The 15545-nt window shown below is 65.3% G+C and overlaps 1 protein-coding gene across 5 annotated transcripts in view; it reads left to right on the top strand.

Annotated features, from left to right (window-relative positions):
- Positions 1–15545, top strand: part of Col18a1 (collagen type XVIII alpha 1 chain) — a 100898-nt gene that overhangs the window by 46111 nt on the left and 39242 nt on the right. For all 5 annotated transcript variants that reach the window (XM_076868070.2, XM_076868068.2, XM_076868067.2 and 2 more), the window contains one exon: positions 11914–12458. In XM_076868070.2, coding sequence (XP_076724185.2) covers positions 11914–12458 — 545 coding nt within the window. The remainder of the gene's footprint in view (positions 1–11913; positions 12459–15545) is intronic.

Genomic DNA, 15545 nt, shown 5'->3' with positions numbered 1-15545 from the left:
CCTGAGCCATGACTGTGAGTGATGGGGCCAGGCCAGGGCGTGGGTGCTGGGCCGCGCCCCACACCTCTCCTGCTGCCTCTAAACCCCGCTGGCCTGGGAGGGAAGCCGAGGCCGGGTAGCCGCTGGGTCCTGTAGCTGGTGTGCTCCCTGTTAGCCTGAGAGGGTGGGGCGCAGGGAGATGGGCTCCCTGCGTCTGCCTGGGGCTCTTGGCACTTTGGGGGCTCCTGCTGGACACGCTGGGCTGCAAGCATCTCTGGCTTGTCTCTCAGAAGTGCCCCATCCGTGGCACCTGTGGGGCATGTGGAGGCAGGGGAGGGCCTTCGGGTCCCTGGGAGGCTCCTTGTGCTGGCCCAGGACAGCAGTCCCTGCCCCTCTGCCAGGAGCTCCCAGCTTCTAGGCCACAGGGCGTCCACCTCCAGGCCTCTGTTAGATGCAGATCTTAGTAAACATTGCTATGCTTCAGGACGCTTCAGTCAGCCCGAGGTTTCTGTTTAACTTTGATTCAAGGAGCAGACAAGACCACCTCCCTGGGGATGCCTCAGTGCTTACCTCCTGCTCCTGGCAACCTACACATATTTTTCGTATGATGCCGGCTGAGCTCTGCACGGATCCCCGCCCCTTCAAGATCATGAGCCATGCACAGCTCATTCTGCCCGGTGTCCAGGCCCAGGCAGGACCCAGATGGTCCAGAGGGCCGGGAACCCGTGTGACTGCAGCACGGATCCTAGGTGTGCACACCTGGCGGCATGGCCACCCGCCAGCTGGCTGCGTGTGCACACTCACTCCTCCTGCATCAGCAGGCACTTAGACCAGAGCTCACCTGAGTGCAGTCCAGTGTTGCTGGCTTGGGCCACAGTGCTGGGCACTGGCCTCCAGAACATGTTCTCAGGCAGCTCTCGGCCCTTTGGGGGATGTCTCCCCTTCCTCCCCTCCCAGCCCCCGCACCACCTTCACGCTGCACAGCCAGGCTGTGCCGGATTCCACACGCGGCAGGTCATGCAGTTTCTTCCTGTGACCTATTTCACTTGTCTGCGGTCCTCCAGGCTCACCCGGTGGCCACCATGTGACAGTCCCTCCTTCTTAAGGGCAGCTCTGTGTCCAGCACCAGGGTTCCCGGCTTCTGTCCGTCAGCCCTGGTTGGTTCTGTATCTGGCCATGAGCTGAGAGCAGCCGTCCCAGTCAGCTGGTGTGGGTGGTCATGCTACAGGCGTGCACACCTCTGCAGGTGGTCGAGGGTCCTTCCTCGGCGGTTCTCCCCTCGCTCAGGGCTGGCAGTTTGTTCTTGGTGATGTCACTGCAGATGCATTGTGTCCTACCCTCTGCAAGTCGCACCTCGTCCTCCTGGAGAGGTGCCGTCATTTTGTGTTCGAGTGTGACCTGCCACATGCTGAGCCCTGATAGCTCTCGTAGACCTGTCATGAGACCTTAGGATGTCCTGTATGAAGGCCCTGTCATGGGCCAGCAGGTAACCCTTCTTCCTTTCCACTTGTATCTTTCCTCTGCTTTTTCTCACCTTGAGTCAGGACCCTGCTGCTGGCATGGAAGTGGGAGGAGCAGGTGCTTGTCCTACCCCTGGCCTCGGGGTCCACGGCCTGCGCCCCTGAGTGAGGAGCCTGCTGCAGGTTTTCCACAGCGGCTCCGGTGGCACTGAGTGGCTTGTGTCCCCTCCTGGCTGGCCGTGGTGAATGTGGGTTCTCTGCACCGCGGATGCCCTGACCCGCCCTCCCATCTGCAGATGGTCTAGCCTGCTGACCCGTCCTGGAGCTCCAGGGTGGACCTCAGTTCTTACGGCCAGTGCCCTGATGCGGTGCTGCCCACTGCAGTGTGCCAGGGCTTTCCCGCAGGCTGTAGGGATTGGGGTCTGCGGGGTCTCTTCCCGTGGTGTCTGTAGCTGGGCTTGGTGACAGGCAGACGCTGGCCTCAGATGGAGTAGGAAGTGTCCTGGCTTCCTCAGTGCGTCTGGCAGAGCTTGAGAGGTGACTTAGCTTTTTCACTGCCGCAACTGAAAGATCCGAAGAGAACAACTGCAGGGAGGGGACTTCGTGTGGGCCCAGGGACTTCGTGTGGGCCCACCTCTGGTGTGAGCCATGGAAGGCCGGCCGCGCTCCTCGGGGCTCCAGGGGAGGCTGGACATCGCGGTGGGGAGGTGCCCAGGGAAGCAGCTCCAGGATGATCAGGAAACAGACTCCGCTGTCCAATTCAGATACAGACCCCAAAGCCGCACCAGTGCCCCCTCCTCCAGCCACATCACACCTCTCCAGCCACCACCCACTCACCCCCTACCAGGACTGAGACCCTTACCACCCCCGTTGCTCCTCTGAACCTTCTTGCTTGTCTTTTGACTTTTGGGGACACCTCACATCCAAACCGTGACAGGAGGGACTGGTGCTGGCCCTTGGTAGGTGTCTGGCAGGGGTCTCCGTGAGGCCAGGCCCGGGGCTTTCCTGTTGCTGGATTTCTCGGTTCCCTCTCCTGCTAGTTGAGATCTGCTCCGAGTCTTTCTTGGTGGTGTGGTCTTGGTCCTCTCGGGTTTCTAGGGTGGATCCATTTCCCTCGCTCTCCGTTTCCGATCGTTGGCAAGCAGTTGGTCTTGCTACTTTCTTATATCTGCTCTTCTTATTCCTGGAGAATCAGTAACGTCCCCATTTTGCCTTTGACCTTAGTGACTTGAGTCTTCTCTCTCTTTTCTGGGTTCATTTAGCTGAAGATTTGTCAATCTTGTTGATCTTTCCAAAGAACCGACTTTGGTTCCATTGATTTTCTCTGCTGTTTTCCTGTTCTCTGTTTCATCTGTTTATTTGATTTTCTGCTCTCTGTCTAGTTTTCATGAGGTTTGGGCCTAACTTTTCTGGCTCTTTCTTTAGCACGTGAGTGGACTGGCCCCCGGCCTCTGCTGGTGACCCCAGGCTGCTCTCAGGACTCCCTCGTCTCTGTCTTAAGGAGCCAGAGAGCAGCAGGGCTCTGGGGGGTCCGAGTCCGTGTCTCACCCCGGGGGCAGCTCTGGGCCTGTCCCTGCTGCTTCCCCTTCTCGTCCCCACATGCGTGCTGGTCCTCCTCCACTGTCCCCAGGGGTCCCCGTGGTCTGGTCCTCGGCTGACCAGCTCTGTTCTGTGCGCAGTGCCTTTGCGCTGCTCGTGGCGACCTCACCTGGCCTCGCGGAGGACTCGGGAGGAACTGCGTCATGGATCTCGGCCTCTGTGCTCCTCAACGCCACACTTCCTGTCCTTCTGCGTCCTGGTGGACACCTCTGCTTGGCTCAGCATTCTCTCGGCGTCCCCACAGCTGCCTTCCGTCCTCTGAGCCTCTTCAGAGTGGGGACTCCCGGCTGTCTGACTTGGGGCGGGTCTCGGGGACGTTTCCCTGGAGTGGTCTCTCTCCTGTCTCTGCCGCCTTGGTCTGTGTTCTAGCTGGACCTCAGCTCTGATGATGGCCTCTCTGGACGCGGATCTCCCGGCCCCCCTGCCCCCCGCGGTTTCTGTTTATTCCTTGGCTTGCTCCTGAGGCTCTTCTGGCCCGGGTCAGCCCGAGGCGTAAGCTGAGGGTCTCCTGGGGTCTTGGCCGCGCTGAGCTGCCTGAGCGTGTCCTCGTACCCTCGGTTCCTTTCCAGTCCTTGGTCTTCCATGTCGAGAGGGAGTAACAGAAAAGGGAGGGTAGCAAGGAGATGTGCCTCCTGAGGTCACAGTGGGCACGGGTCCCCGCGTTTGGGGAAGTGGCCTGCATGGGCCAGGGACTCCAGCACCGCTCTCCAGGCCCAGAGGCCCCTGCACGCAGTCAGCGCCCCCACAGCCCCCCGGGAAGCCGTGTCTGAGTGTTTGCATCAAGGAATCGCGTGTGGAGGCGCCGGCACCATCGGGCCAGTGCTGCGGCTGACCTGGGTGCCACCACGCCTCACCTAGGAGGACAGGCTGCTGTGGGCACCACCGTGGTCCCGAGCTGCGCCATGCACCTTCCTGCGCAGAAACCCGGGCCGGCGGTCAGGATGCACACGTGTGTTGGGGTTTCCTCCTGTCTGCAGGCCTCAGCCTTGGTCCCACACCTCTCACTGCAACAGGGACGTCTTTGGGGACCATCATGCTGCCCACCAGTCTGTGTGGACGTCACCTGCGGCGGCCCGTGTGGGCAGGACGTGCCATTCTCACCTTGCAGGAGTGGATGGGGCCTGCGCCCGGGGACGCCCGTCTCCAGAGAGACCCATGTGCTCTGGGACTTTCACCCTCAGGCACGCGGCTGCTCGAGGACAAGCCCCGGCAGCCGGCCACCGGGCTCGCTGGCATTGCTCCTGTCACCCAGCTAAGGAACATGGTGTGGCTCTTTGGGTCCTGGGGCAGCCCTGCCCAGATGGAGCTGCCCTCAGAGAGCATCCTCATGTCCCTGGGCCTTCTAGGCCATCAGAAGCACCAGCCGGGCAGTACCGGGCGTCGCTGAGGTTGCTGGGCGGGTGCAGCTCTGTGAATTACAGAGGAGTCGGCCTGGACTGCTGCTCCACCCGGTGACAGGGACAGGCACGTCCCTCAGGTCGGTCTCGGCCCTCTGGTCACAGTGTGGGTCCTGTTCTTGGAGTCTTTTTTTTGATGTGGCGGTTGGGTTCCCTGCCCACCCGGCCTTCCCTCTGTAATTGCCACCGTGTGACAAAGTGCAGGTGCGGTCTGTGAGCCCTGCCGAGCTCAGCGGGTGCCCTGCTCCTGAGGCTGCCATCACCCACAGGATCTGTGATCACTTTGGCATCGGCGCGCCATCGCGGGGCGCACAGTCGTGGCACCTGGCCGGTCAGACGTGCAGGTTGACAATGTGTCGTCCCTGTCCCCCGGGACTCGGCTGGACTGTTGCCTGAGCAGTGGGTGGCAGTTCTGTCACCGTCCCCCTGGTGTTAGAAGTCGGGCAGCACAGAGCTAGGTTTCCCTGCTCCCCCCTGCTCTGCTCCTGGACTCTCGCGGTCTTGAGTACGCTGTCCCTGGGAGCGCTGCTGCCCCGCGCCCCTCTCATGGCTGGCCACGTGACTCGTCCCGTCCTCCCCTTTACAACTTCTCGTGGCTCTGGCTCTTTTCCTGCCTGTTCTGGATTGGCCGTCACTTCTGGGTTCCATGGGACTTGAAATGAGTGTCTTCAAGTTGAGGGTGCTGTGGGCCTCCTGAACCTGAGCCTGGTGCCTCTGCCCCTGCTGGAGCTGGGCCAGGCGGGCGGGGCCTCTGGGGGTCCCCAGGGTGGGCCCCTCCTCTGGGAGTCCCCAGGGTGGGCCCCTCCTCTGGGAGTCCCAGTGCAGCTTTCAAGAGCTGCAGCTCAGGTCTGGACCATTGTGGATTGGACGGTCCTGGGTGGGGAGGTCCTGGGTGGGGAGGTCCTGGGTGGGACGGTCCTGGGTGGGACGGTCCTGGGTGGGACGGTCCTGGGTGGGACGGTCCTGGGTGGGGAGGTCCTGGGTGGGGAGGTCCTGGGTGGGGAGGTCCTGGGTGGGGAGGTCCTGGGTGGGACGGTCCTGGGTGGGACGGTCCTGGGTGGGACGGTCCTGGGTGGGGAGGTCCTGGGTGGGGAGGTCCTGGGTGGGGAGGTCCTGGGTGGGGAGGTCCTGGGTGGGGAGGTCCTGGGTGGGACGGTCCTGGGTGGGGAGGTCCTGGGTGGGACGGTCCTGGGTGGGACGGTCCTGGGTGGGGAGGTCCTGGGTGGGACGGTCCTGGGTGGGGAGGTCCTGGGTGGGACGGTCCTGGGTGGGGAGGTCCTGGGTGGGACGGTCCTGGGTGGGGAGGTCCTGGGTGGGTCGGTCCTGGGTGGGGAGGTCCTGGGTGGGACGGTCCTGGGTGGGGAGGTCCTGGGTGGGGAGGTCCTGGGTGGGGAGGTCCTGGGTGGGACGGTCCTGGGTGGGGAGGTCCTGGGTGGGGAGGTCCTGGGTGGGACGGTCCTGGGTGGGGAGGTCCTGGGTGGGACGGTCCTGGGTGGGGAGGTCCTGGGTGGGGAGGTCCTGGGTGGGACGGTCCTGGGTGGGACGGTCCTGGGTGGGGAGGTCCTGGGTGGGACGGTCCTGGGTGGGACGGTCCTGGGTGGGACGGTCCTGGGTGGGGAGGTCCTGGGTGGGACGGTCCTGGGTGGGGAGGTCCTGGGTGGGGAGGTCCTGGGTGGGACGGTCCTGGGTGGGGAGGTCCTGGGTGGGACGGTCCTGGGTGGGGAGGTCCTGGGTGGGGAGGTCCTGGGTGGGTCGGTCCTGGGTGGGGAGGTCCTGGGTGGGACGGTCCTGGGTGGGGAGGTCCTGGGTGGGACGGTCCTGGGTGGGGAGGTCCTGGGTGGGGAGGTCCTGGGTGGGACGGTCCTGGGTGGGGAGGTCCTGGGTGGGACGGTCCTGGGTGGGGAGGTCCTGGGTGGGGAGGTCCTGGGTGGGGAGGTCCTGGGTGGGGAGGTCCTGGGTGGGACGGTCCTGGGTGGGGAGGTCCTGGGTGGGACGGTCCTGGGTGGGGAGGTCCTGGGTGGGACGGTCCTGGGTGGGGAGGTCCTGGGTGGGGAGGTCCTGGGTGGGACGGTCCTGGGTGGGGAGGTCCTGGGTGGGGAGGTCCTGGGTGGGACGGTCCTGGGTGGGGAGGTCCTGGGTGGGTCGGTCCTGGGTGGGGAGGTCCTGGGTGGGACGGTCCTGGGTGGGGAGGTCCTGGGTGGGGAGGTCCTGGGTGGGACGGTCCTGGGTGGGGAGGTCCTGGGTGGGGAGGTCCTGGGTGGGACGGTCCTGGGTGGGACGGTCCTGGGTGGGGAGGTCCTGGGTGGGACGGTCCTGGGTGGGGAGGTCCTGGGTGGGACGGTCCTGGGTGGGGAGGTCCTGGGTGGGGAGGTCCTGGGTGGGGAGGTCCTGGGTGGGACGGTCCTGGGTGGGGAGGTCCTGGGTGGGACGGTCCTGGGTGGGGAGGTCCTGGGTGGGGAGGTCCTGGGTGGGGAGGTCCTGGGTGGGACGGTCCTGGGTGGGGAGGTCCTGGGTGGGGAGGTCCTGGGTGGGGAGGTCCTGGGTGGGTCGGTCCTGGGTGGGGAGGTCCTGGGTGGGGAGGTCCTGGGTGGGACGGTCCTGGGTGGGGAGGTCCTGGGTGGGGAGGTCCTGGGTGGGACGGTCCTGGGTGGGGAGGTCCTGGGTGGGACGGTCCTGGGTGGGGAGGTCCTGGGTGGGGAGGTCCTGGGTGGGACGGTCCTGGGTGGGACGGTCCTGGGTGGGACGGTCCTGGGTGGGGAGGTCCTGGGTGGGACGGTCCTGGGTGGGGAGGTCCTGGGTGGGACGGTCCTGGGTGGGTCGGTCCTGGGTGGGGAGGTCCTGGGTGGGTCGGTCCTGGGTGGGACGGTCCTGGGTGGGGAGGTCCTGGGTGGGACGGTCCTGGGTGGGACGGTCCTGGGTGGGGAGGTCCTGGGTGGGTCGGTCCTGGGTGGGGAGGTCCTGGGTGGGGAGGTCCTGGGTGGGGAGGTCCTGGGTGGGGAGGTCCTGGGTGGGACGGTCCTGGGTGGGGAGGTCCTGGGTGGGTCGGTCCTGGGTGGGACGGTCCTGGGTGGGGAGGTCCTGGGTGGGACGGTCCTGGGTGGGACGGTCCTGGGTGGGGAGGTCCTGGGTGGGACGGTCCTGGGTGGGGAGGTCCTGGGTGGGGAGGTCCTGGGTGGGACGGTCCTGGGTGGGGAGGTCCTGGGTGGGACGGTCCTGGGTGGGGAGGTCCTGGGTGGGGAGGTCCTGGGTGGGACGGTCCTGGGTGGGACGGTCCTGGGTGGGGAGGTCCTGGGTGGGACGGTCCTGGGTGGGGAGGTCCTGGGTGGGACGGTCCTGGGTGGGGAGGTCCTGGGTGGGTCGGTCCTGGGTGGGGAGGTCCTGGGTGGGACGGTCCTGGGTGGGGAGGTCCTGGGTGGGGAGGTCCTGGGTGGGACGGTCCTGGGTGGGGAGGTCCTGGGTGGGGAGGTCCTGGGTGGGACGGTCCTGGGTGGGGAGGTCCTGGGTGGGACGGTCCTGGGTGGGGAGGTCCTGGGTGGGGAGGTCCTGGGTGGGACGGTCCTGGGTGGGGAGGTCCTGGGTGGGGAGGTCCTGGGTGGGACGGTCCTGGGTGGGGAGGTCCTGGGTGGGACGGTCCTGGGTGGGGAGGTCCTGGGTGGGGAGGTCCTGGGTGGGACGGTCCTGGGTGGGGAGGTCCTGGGTGGGGAGGTCCTGGGTGGGACGGTCCTGGGTGGGACGGTCCTGGGTGGGGAGGTCCTGGGTGGGGAGGTCCTGGGTGGGACGGTCCTGGGTGGGGAGGTCCTGGGTGGGACGGTCCTGGGTGGGGAGGTCCTGGGTGGGGAGGTCCTGGGTGGGACGGTCCTGGGTGGGACGGTCCTGGGTGGGGAGGTCCTGGGTGGGACGGTCCTGGGTGGGGAGGTCCTGGGTGGGACGGTCCTGGGTGGGACGGTCCTGGGTGGGACGGTCCTGGGTGGGTCGGTCCTGGGTGGGGAGGTCCTGGGTGGGTCGGTCCTGGGTGGGACGGTCCTGGGTGGGGAGGTCCTGGGTGGGACGGTCCTGGGTGGGACGGTCCTGGGTGGGGAGGTCCTGGGTGGGTCGGTCCTGGGTGGGGAGGTCCTGGGTGGGGAGGTCCTGGGTGGGGAGGTCCTGGGTGGGGAGGTCCTGGGTGGGGAGGTCCTGGGTGGGACGGTCCTGGGTGGGGAGGTCCTGGGTGGGTCGGTCCTGGGTGGGACGGTCCTGGGTGGGGAGGTCCTGGGTGGGACGGTCCTGGGTGGGACGGTCCTGGGTGGGACGGTCCTGGGTGGGGAGGTCCTGGGTGGGGAGGTCCTGGGTGGGGAGGTCCTGGGTGGGGAGGTCCTGGGTGGGGAGGTCCTGGGTGGGGAGGTCCTGGGTGGGTCGGTCCTGGGTGGGACGGTCCTGGGTGGGGAGGTCCTGGGTGGGGAGGTCCTGGGTGGGACGGTCCTGGGTGGGGAGGTCCTGGGTGGGACGGTCCTGGGTGGGTCGGTCCTGGGTGGGGAGGTCCTGGGTGGGGAGGTCCTGGGTGGGACGGTCCTGGGCGGGGTGATCTAGGGCTGGGTCGGCCCTGGGCTGGGTCGGCCCTGTGTGGAGGTGCTGGTTAGGTGTTGCTCGTGGGTTCAGGCTGAGCAGCCAGGCTCTAGTGACCCTGAGGCAGCAACACTGGAGACGCACAGTCTGCCCTGGGCCTGCATCTCCTGATGGCCACTGGTGTAGACTTCTCAGCAGGCCCGAGGAGCTGGAAGGGGTAAGGGGTGGTCAGTCCCTCTGGTTTGAGGGAAGAGTGCATTTCACAGCCGGTTGTCGAGGTCCACAGTAGCTGCTTTGATTTGCAGTTGGGTATCTCAGAGCTCCTGCCCCCATGTGTGCTAGCAGTCGTCTGGTCAATTCTGCACCCACCTGGTGGGGCTGGTGCCCAGACTCAGCACAGGAACAGAGGCCTGAGTTCCGCCCAGGCAGGAGAGGGACCTGGCTCTGCTGGTCTTGGGGAGGCTGGTGAGAGCAGGTCATGGCCGACTGCAGCCCTTCAGAGTGGGTGCAGCTGCGTGGTCAGGGGCTGTGGAGTCTCAAGGTCACCTCCCTAGGAAGCCAGGCAGGTGAGCTGGCTCTGGGGGCAGCTGGGGTACTGGTGCCAGCGCCTGGTGTGACGGGGTCTGCTCATTCTTGGGGCCTGTCCCCTGTAGGGATGTGGAGCACCCGAGCCTGCCTAGCGGGTCTCACTAGCAGGAGACTTGCAGCCCTCGGGCAGGGACGGACGCTGCTCTGGTCAGGGTCCTAGTTCGGGAGGGAGTGAGAGACATGCAGATGGCAGCAGAACTCCTGGACGGGGCTGGTCCCTTCTTCCAGGACCTCTGACTTGTGTGCTGGTTTGGGGGACATGGCTGGATGCATGTCCTGTCCCCAGTGACCCTGACCAGGCCCTGTCCTGGTCGTGAGGGTCACGTGATGGTCATGATTCTGGAAGGTGGCGCTTCAGCCCAGGAGGTGGGCTGGCTGCAGTCCTGGCTGCCCATCCATGGGGCCTGTGGGGATGAGGCGGACTGAGACTGTCCTGGGGTTTAGGGACTGTGAAGCACTGGGCATGCAGACCTCCGCTTCTCGCGTGGTCGACACCTTCCCCCAGGCCAGTCCCGAGTTCTGGATCGACCAGGAGAGGCCAAGCTAGAAGGCCCCGTCCTCCTAAGGGGCCGCCTCCTGCCTGGGAAGGCGTCCTCTGTGCTCACGGGGCACGGCCTGAGCCTCTGGAGGGAGGCTGGCTCTGGTCCAAGTCAGCGGGCCAGCCTGAGTGTGGGCGGCAGGGCCTCCTCCGCTCGCGGGAGAATGGGGCCCATGAACTTGCGCCTGGCCTTCGAGGGGCCCCCCACGGGACCCTCAGGAATTTCAAGGAGAGGAAATGGGAGAACCCTGGACAGAGCCAGTTGTGTGTCCCTGGGGTCCCTGTGCTGCTGCCTCTGGCACCTTGGCTCACTGGGGGACACCCTGCTGCTGGAGCAGGGCCTGGGGCGCCATCCCCAGCACTTTGCTGCTGGGTTCCTGACTCCTGACCTGAGACACAGGACCTGGCACTGCTGGTACAGGGGACTGTCCTAACAGCTGCAGGGCATCTCCCGGGGCCCAGGCTGGCCTGATGGACTTCACTCCCAGCCAGCACACCGGGCTTAGCTGCAGAGGTCCGTAAGCACAGGCTCCGGTCCGTCTTCTGTGCTGGGTGTGTTCTTTCTGACACAGGCCCTCCGTGGGTCAGGGTGGACGTGATTGCCCTCTGCTCTTCCCTGGCACCGCCTCAGCCTGGCCCCACGGTAGGGGCTGGCCCCCACAGCTCACTCAGGACTCTGTACACCAGTGACCCTTCCCCAAAGGCCTCTGGCCCATGAGCCTGTCTGCTGCCCAAGGTCCCTCCTCTGTGACTGTTGCCTCTGGGGAGCAAACCAGGCCCACACTTTGGCCAGGGTCAGGGTCTCTAGAGAAGAGACAAGGCCCCGGGCCCAGACCACAGCCCCGGTGTCCAGCCTCTGCCTGGCATGGTGGGTGTTCCGGTCCATGGAGGGTCAGGGTCTCCTGGAGTCCCTCCTGTTTCCAGCAGTGACCAGTTCCCCTGGATATGAGGTGTGTCTGCTGCTCCCAGCTCCTGATACCCCAGCCCTGGGACCTCAGCCTCGGGGACTCAGTCCAGGCCCAGGAGCCATCGTGGAGAGGACGGCCCGTGACCTCCTACCCTGGCCTCACTGGGAAGGACAGACATGGAAGTGGGAAGGGGTGTCTGGCTGCGTCCCCAGCCTGGGCTCCGTGGCGAGGCTGCTCCCTGAGGGTCTCAGGTCGAATGGCAGAAGCTCTCGGCTCCAGGCAGGGCCAAGGGGCCTGAGCGAGGAGAGGGGATGAGCCAGTCATGGAGCGCTGGGGACTCAGGGGACAGCAGGGCAGTCCCTGGGAGTCTGCATGCCCCCGTGGGTGATGGCGGCACCCAGTGAGAATGGCCACGCTGCCTGGGACGCCCGCCCAGCGCCCCGCCAGCGTCGCCACTCCATGTCTGACTCCCAAGCCGGGGGCAGGATTCCTGTGCTGCGGCTTCCGCTCAGGAGCCAGTGAGCCGGAGAGCAGCAGCCCCCGCCACGCCCTCGTCCCCAGGAGTCTCTTGCTCCCAGGCCGGTTCCCAGCGCAGCTCGCCAGGGAGCGGCTGGGTCTTGTCCCCGCTCCCTTCTTACCCAGGGGGAGGTCGGAGCCAGGGGTGTGGGTGGGGCTGCGTCCTAGCTCCTCACCCTGTGTCCCCCGCCCGTGGCCGCCCTGCCCCTGCAGACGTCGTTTTGGTCTGGATGAGCTAGGTGATGTCCAGGAGGTGCCGGGTGGCAGAGCCCAGAGGACAGGACGGGCAGACGTCAGGAGGCCCTCGGTCCTCGTCCCCCTCTGCCTGCCTGGCCTGCGCGCCCAGCTCCTCACGTGCCCCTCACCAGGTCTCCTTCTCTTTGCAGACAGTGTCCGTGAGGAGGTGGGGCTGCCGCAACTCCTTGGAGAGCCCCCGCCCCAGCAGATCACCCAGATCGAGGACCCCGACGTCGGGCCAGCCTACGTCTTTGGACCAGACACCAACAGCGGCCAGGTGGCCCGGTACCGCGTGCCCAGCCCCTTCTTCCCTGACTTCTCGCTGCTGTTCCACATCCGGCCCGCCACAGAGGGCCCCGGGGTGCTGTTCGCCCTCACGGACGCGGCGCAGGCCGTGGTCCTGCTGGGCGTGAAGCTCTCGGGGGTGCGTGATGGGCACCAGGACATCTCACTGCTCTACACCGAGCCGGGCGACAGCCAGACCCGCACCGCGGCCAGCTTCCACCTGCCTGCCTTTGTGGGCCAGTGGACACACTTTGCGCTCAGCGTGGACGGCAGCTCTGTGGCTCTGTACGTGGACTGCGAGGAGTTCCAACGGCTGCCGTTTGCTCGGTCTCCACGGGGCCTGGAGCTGGAGCCTGGCGCTGGCCTCTTTGTGGGGCAGGCCGGGGGCGCCGACCCCGACAAGTTCCAGGTAGGCCCTTCCGTCCTGCATGTGGGGGTGGACCAGCTGGGACAGGACCGCAGGCCTCTCCTGTCTGGTGCTGCAGCTGGAGGAGCCAAGCCACCTCCCGCCCAGGGCCAGCCGGTCCCTGGTCCTCCTCTGGCCATTGTGGCCTTAGAAGGTCGCCTGGGCCTTTGAGTTTCTCTGAGACCCTGGGATCCAGCCGAGGAGGGCCTCTTAGGACCATCTCACAGTGGGACACCCACCCACCACAGTCAGGGCCCCTTCTCAGGCGTGGGGCTGGGACCTGCAGTGGGCTGAGTCCAGGCTTGGTCAGGTGGGTGTGTGGCCAAGTCCAGGCCCAGCCCCGAGCTGCAAAATGGAAGTCCAGTGCCCTGGCTAAAGAGCCCTCAGGGGTTTGAGGCTGTGATGGCCTCCGGCATCGCCCTCCAGGAGGGCACACTGTAGGGGTGGACGGTCACCCACGGTGCGGTCAGTTGTGGGCTGGTTACTGTTGTAGCAGATGTGCAACAGCCCAGCGTGGGGTTAGCTGGAGTCCCTGTCTCCTGGGAAGAGCCATGTGGGCGACCCCAGCGGGCACTGACCACACCCAAGTTCCAGTGCTCCAGACAAGCGTCCCTGTGTGTGCTAGTGAGGCCACGTCCCCAGGGACAGAAAGTCATTATGGACTGACAAGGGCCATTTGTCTGACCTTGCTCTGAGGCCTGGTGTCTCTGGCTCTGAAAGCTGACCGTTAGCCTTTGGCAGGAACTTTTACCCCCAGGGCTCGGGAGCCACCGGGACTTTGGCAGCAGCTGGGCCTCTTTGTGTTTTCCTTTTGATCCTCACACTGATTGGGGAAGACCAGAGAGCAGTAGCTCTGGCCAGGACAGTATGCGGCCCCTGCCAGGCACAGCTGGGTGGCTGGACTGTCCCTGAGTCTTGTGCATCTTTCAGAAAAGACGCTCATGGGGCCTGGGGCACAGGCTGTGGAGCGCACACCACGTCCCACGGCACCCAGCAGCGAGGTGGACACCACGTCCCACGGTGCTCAGCGAGATGGCCTCATCTCTGGCCTTGCCAGCACTGTGTGAAGCAGGTGGCCAGTGGGTACGCAGGCCAACGGTACCTGAGTGTGTCCACTTCTTGGACTGGTGGTGGAGGCAAACTTTTATATTGTTTCCACCAATTTGTTGGCTATTTTTATTTCCTTTTTTTGGTGACTGACTGTTAATGTTCTTCTTTTGTGGGGAGTAGGGAGGTCCAAGCATCCAACCATTTATTGATTTGCTCAACCTCGTTACGTGTGAAAGAAATCGGTCCTTGGTCTCGTGGCTGTAAATCTTATTTCCTAGTTTGCCATTAGCATCTTTGAGTTTTAAAAACCATTGGGATGTTTAAAGGATCTATTCTGGTCTGGGAAAACCTGTGACCAGCAGAACCTTTGATGGTTGGACGGTGGAAATGGAGGGGTTCCGGTCCTGCGTCTGGTAGAGGGGGCTCGCCTTGGTAGAAGACAGATTTGGTTGGCACAACGTCTGTTCAGACTCTTGGGAAGGGGTCATTTGAGTCGTGTGATTGACAAGGTTTGGCAGAAACAAGCTCAGAGCTGTGGGGGCCCAGGAGGCTGGGGTTCCTGGGAATCCCCTGTGGACGAGGATACTCGGCCCCTCCGTCACCTGGGCTCCCCACACACAGTGCAGGGCCTGGACAGGACAGCCAGGCAAGACGCCCAGCACGCAGGGTCCTCACTGAACTGCATGGTGGAGTCAGAGGGGTGCTGTGAGAAGGACTGCAGGACCACAGGAGAGGCAGCCAGAGAGGCCGGCTTTGCAAACCAAGCTGTGCCTGGCGGCTGGAGCCACCCAGCTGGGAAGCAGAGAGCAGAGGAGACCTGGCTGCCCTACTGCAGCTGAGACCCCCTAGCCACAGAGGCATGGGAGCACCAGGGAGCACCAGAGAGGCATGGGAGCACCAGGGAGCATCAGGGAGCACCAGGGAGCATCAGGGAGGCATGGGAGCACCAGGGAGCACCAGAGAGGCATGGGAGCATCAGGGAGCACCAGGGAGCATCAGGGAGGCATGGGAGCACCAGGGAGGCATGGGAGCATCAGGGAGGCATGGGAGGATCAGGGAGGACCAGGGAAGCATGGGAGCATCAGGGAGCACCAGGGAGGCAATGGGAGCACTAGGGAGCACCAGGGAGTATCAGGGAAACATGGGAGCACCAGGGAGGCATGGGAGCATCAGGGAGCACCAGGGAGGACCAGGGAGGATCAGGGAGGCATGGGAGGATCAGGGAGGACCAGGGAGGCATGGGAGCACTAGGGAGCACCAGGGAGCACCAGGGAGGCACCACCACACAGGGGGAGGGCTCCTTGGCCTCCACCTTTCTCTGCCAGGAGGCGGCATTTCCAGGCCAAGGGCTGGGGGCAAGATGCCACCCCAGAACACGGGGGAACCCCAGACGGGGCCATGGGCAGAGGGAGGGGAAACCACAGGCAGTCCACACCACGCCTGCGACTGAAGCTCGGCCTGTGAGCAGCGTGTGTGAGGACTTCTCGGGCCTGGTGGTGGGTGGAACTCTCTGACCCTCAGTGTCCATGTCTCCAGATTCCACAACTCTCATCCAAGTCCTTGGGTGTCAGGGGGCACTGCTGACTTCTTCCCCACTGACCGCCCAGAGGAGGGGCGGGGCTGCGGGCCACCTCTGTGCTCTGGCGCCCCCTGCAGGCTCCCAGCCGCAGGCACAGCTGCCCTGCAGAAGGAGCCGCATGGTGGTGGGCTGGTCTGCGGGGGCGCTCAGGGCCCAGGGCGGGGCACATGTCTGGGGGAGCCCCGGCCCCCCCCATCCTGGACACCACCCCTGTTCCCCCGGCCAGTGCCGCAGCCGGGAAGCACTTCTCTAATCCAGCCCTCCCTTCCCTGGGAGTTCTCAAACTTGGTGACTGACGTGGGCCCTGCTGCAGCAGGTCCCTGTGGGTGGAGACATCCTGGACCTTGCTCCAGGCCAGGTTGCTGGCCTGGAGCTGACCAGCAGGAAGTGCCCTCCTCCCACGTTCCCCCTGAGGGGCCTGGCGCCTGGGTGGTGTGGGCTCCCATGTGTGGGCAGGCGCC

Source organism: Callospermophilus lateralis, chromosome 10 (assembly GCF_048772815.1).
Source record: "Callospermophilus lateralis isolate mCalLat2 chromosome 10, mCalLat2.hap1, whole genome shotgun sequence".
Classification (NCBI taxonomy): Eukaryota; Metazoa; Chordata; class Mammalia; order Rodentia; family Sciuridae; genus Callospermophilus; species Callospermophilus lateralis.
The sequence above is the reverse complement of the archived record's forward strand: the minus strand, read 5'-3'. Positions and strand labels throughout refer to the sequence as shown.